Source organism: Prionailurus bengalensis, chromosome X (genome assembly GCF_016509475.1).
Source record: "Prionailurus bengalensis isolate Pbe53 chromosome X, Fcat_Pben_1.1_paternal_pri, whole genome shotgun sequence".
In the NCBI taxonomy this organism is placed as follows: domain Eukaryota; kingdom Metazoa; phylum Chordata; class Mammalia; order Carnivora; family Felidae; genus Prionailurus; species Prionailurus bengalensis.
The window spans coordinates 64,704,507-64,706,631 of NC_057361.1; the positions used below are offsets into that span (position 1 = coordinate 64,704,507).

General features: G+C 48.1%; 1 protein-coding gene across 1 annotated transcript; it reads right to left on the reverse strand.

Moving 5' to 3' along the window:
- Positions 1–339: 339 nt before the first annotated feature.
- RTL3 (retrotransposon Gag like 3) lies at positions 340–1,897 on the reverse strand. The gene is given in 4 exon segments (XM_043569990.1): positions 340–469; positions 471–840; positions 843–1,336; positions 1,773–1,897. Coding segments are annotated over 4 exon segments (1,119 nt in total).
- Positions 1,898–2,125: the final 228 nt, after the last annotated feature.

The following is a 2,125-nucleotide window of genomic DNA, read 5'->3' on the forward strand; positions in this document are numbered from 1 at the left end:
ATGAATAATGGCAAACTGGAGCTCTTCAACATGGTTTAAAATTTTAACTTCCATAGTTGGTGTTTCCTTGGTTATGGGTCCATTAATCAGTGGACGCTCATTTACCATTTCAAGCATCAGAAGGAAGATATTGCAGATGGGCAGCTTCTCTCTAAGAACCACAAAATGGTCAATGCTGTTTCTGTAGCAGCCTGAATCCACCATTGCTTGCTCAAAGAACTGTCGTCTTCCCAGTAGGATTTCAACAGTAAGCCATAGGGTATGAGACATGGATATTGGAAGTGAGGGGGATGCATATTTGTAGATTGGCCCACTGGGGTTCCCCCTTACTGCTGGGCCTCAAATGTTTCCTGCCTGCTGTGCATGATGAAGCTTGACAGGACAATCTATGGCAACATGACAAGGATGACCACAGCAGAGGCACAAGTAGGCTTCACAGCAGTGGGCCTGTTCAGCTTCACTGAGGTGTGCAATTGCTTGAAGGTTGCACAGGCTGGTTTTCAGCTAGTGAGGTTTCAGGCCCAGGTCTCTCCTCAGAGTGCCTTGATCCTTGTGGATTTGGATCAGGCTTACAGTTTAGCTTATCTTCTAGGCATTAAGTGATCAGAGTAGATAGGACAGTGGCTGGGCTTGTGTGAGACAGTTCATCTGGTATAGAACTGTCAAGCCCTTCCTGAAATTGTATGCAGAGAGTGCTTTCATTCCAGTTTAGCTCTTGAGCAATGAGATGGAAGTGGATCACATACTGATGTGCAGGATCCTCCCTTTGGCAGAGCTGATGGATGCAGTGACTGACATATTCCATGTTTTCTGGATTGTCAAAAGTATCCTGGAGCACTGTATGAGATTTTCAAATTGCTCCAGCAGGGGGCTTTGTATATCTAGTAAGGGCTGAAATCACATCCCTGCCTCATCTGAGAAGCACTTGCCAACAAAGCTCATCACAGATGCTTCAGTAGGTTACATGTAACTGACTCTCATGTAACTATTCAATTGAACCAGGAACTCAGAAAGCTTCTGGACATCTCCATTGAAGGCTAAACAGTATTCTAGGGAGAAAGCTTCAGCCTCTAGCTCACTGGGTGACTGTGGGAACTCTGAACCTGCTGATGTCAAAGCAGCTATTAGACACTTTAGGGACTCCTGGAGTGCGGAGGGCTCTAGGAATTCTTGGGCATCTAAAGGATCCAGGGGCTCATGGAGCACTCTAGGTTCCAGTAACTCCTGGAGAGTTGGAAGCTTAGGGGTTCCAGGTGCGTTGCGGTTTCCTGGTACCTCCTGGGGCTCCTGGAACTTGGAAGATCTTGGTGCTCTGAATTCTGGGCCTTCTGGGCCACTGGGACATCCCAGGTATCTGGGAGCTCCTGGGCCTTCTTAACTTCTAGGGCTTTGTAGGCCTCCTGGGCCATTGGATGCTTCTGGAGCTTTTTGACCTGTAGGAGATTTTGGAATTTCAGGCTGCTGAGAGCTCATAGACCACTGAAGGTGCCTGGGACTCATGAGTTCCTGGAAGCTCCAGGGACTCTGGGGCTGCTGAGGGTTCCAAAGTCTTCTTTTGTCTCCTGTACCACTGGTGTTTTCTGATGCTCCTGGGAAGCTAGGGGCTCCCAGGCTGGGAGCTTCTGGGGCTCTCTGAGATATGAGGGATCCTCAACTCCTGGTAATTCTTGGTGCTCTCAGACTGTTGGGAGATCCAGGGGTTCTGGGGGTTCCTAGGATCCTGGGTCTCTGAAGGATTCTGGAGTGGTTGAACCTCCTTGGTTGTTCAGGGCTTCTGGAGCTCTGGGATCTGAGCCTATAAGACAACATTTTGTTCCATTGGCCACTGCACTTGGGCCTTCAGAATTTCATTCTTGAACTTCAAAGCAATACAGGAGGCTGCTAAGTCCTCCACCATCTGTGAAAATGGGCTTGGTTTGGCAGTTTGTTACCAAGGGAAAATTGGGTAGTTCTTCTAAAAGCTCCTTTTAGAAAAAGATCCTTTCTAAAAGATGTCAGGCTCTGTGAATTTTCCAGGCGGTAGGGATTTGGGCCCCAGCATGGTTGATTTCCAGGTCACCTGGAGCCTCCGGTGGTCAGCAAAGAAGGTGTGAAATACACTGTAAAGAGAGTGGGATCTGAAGAT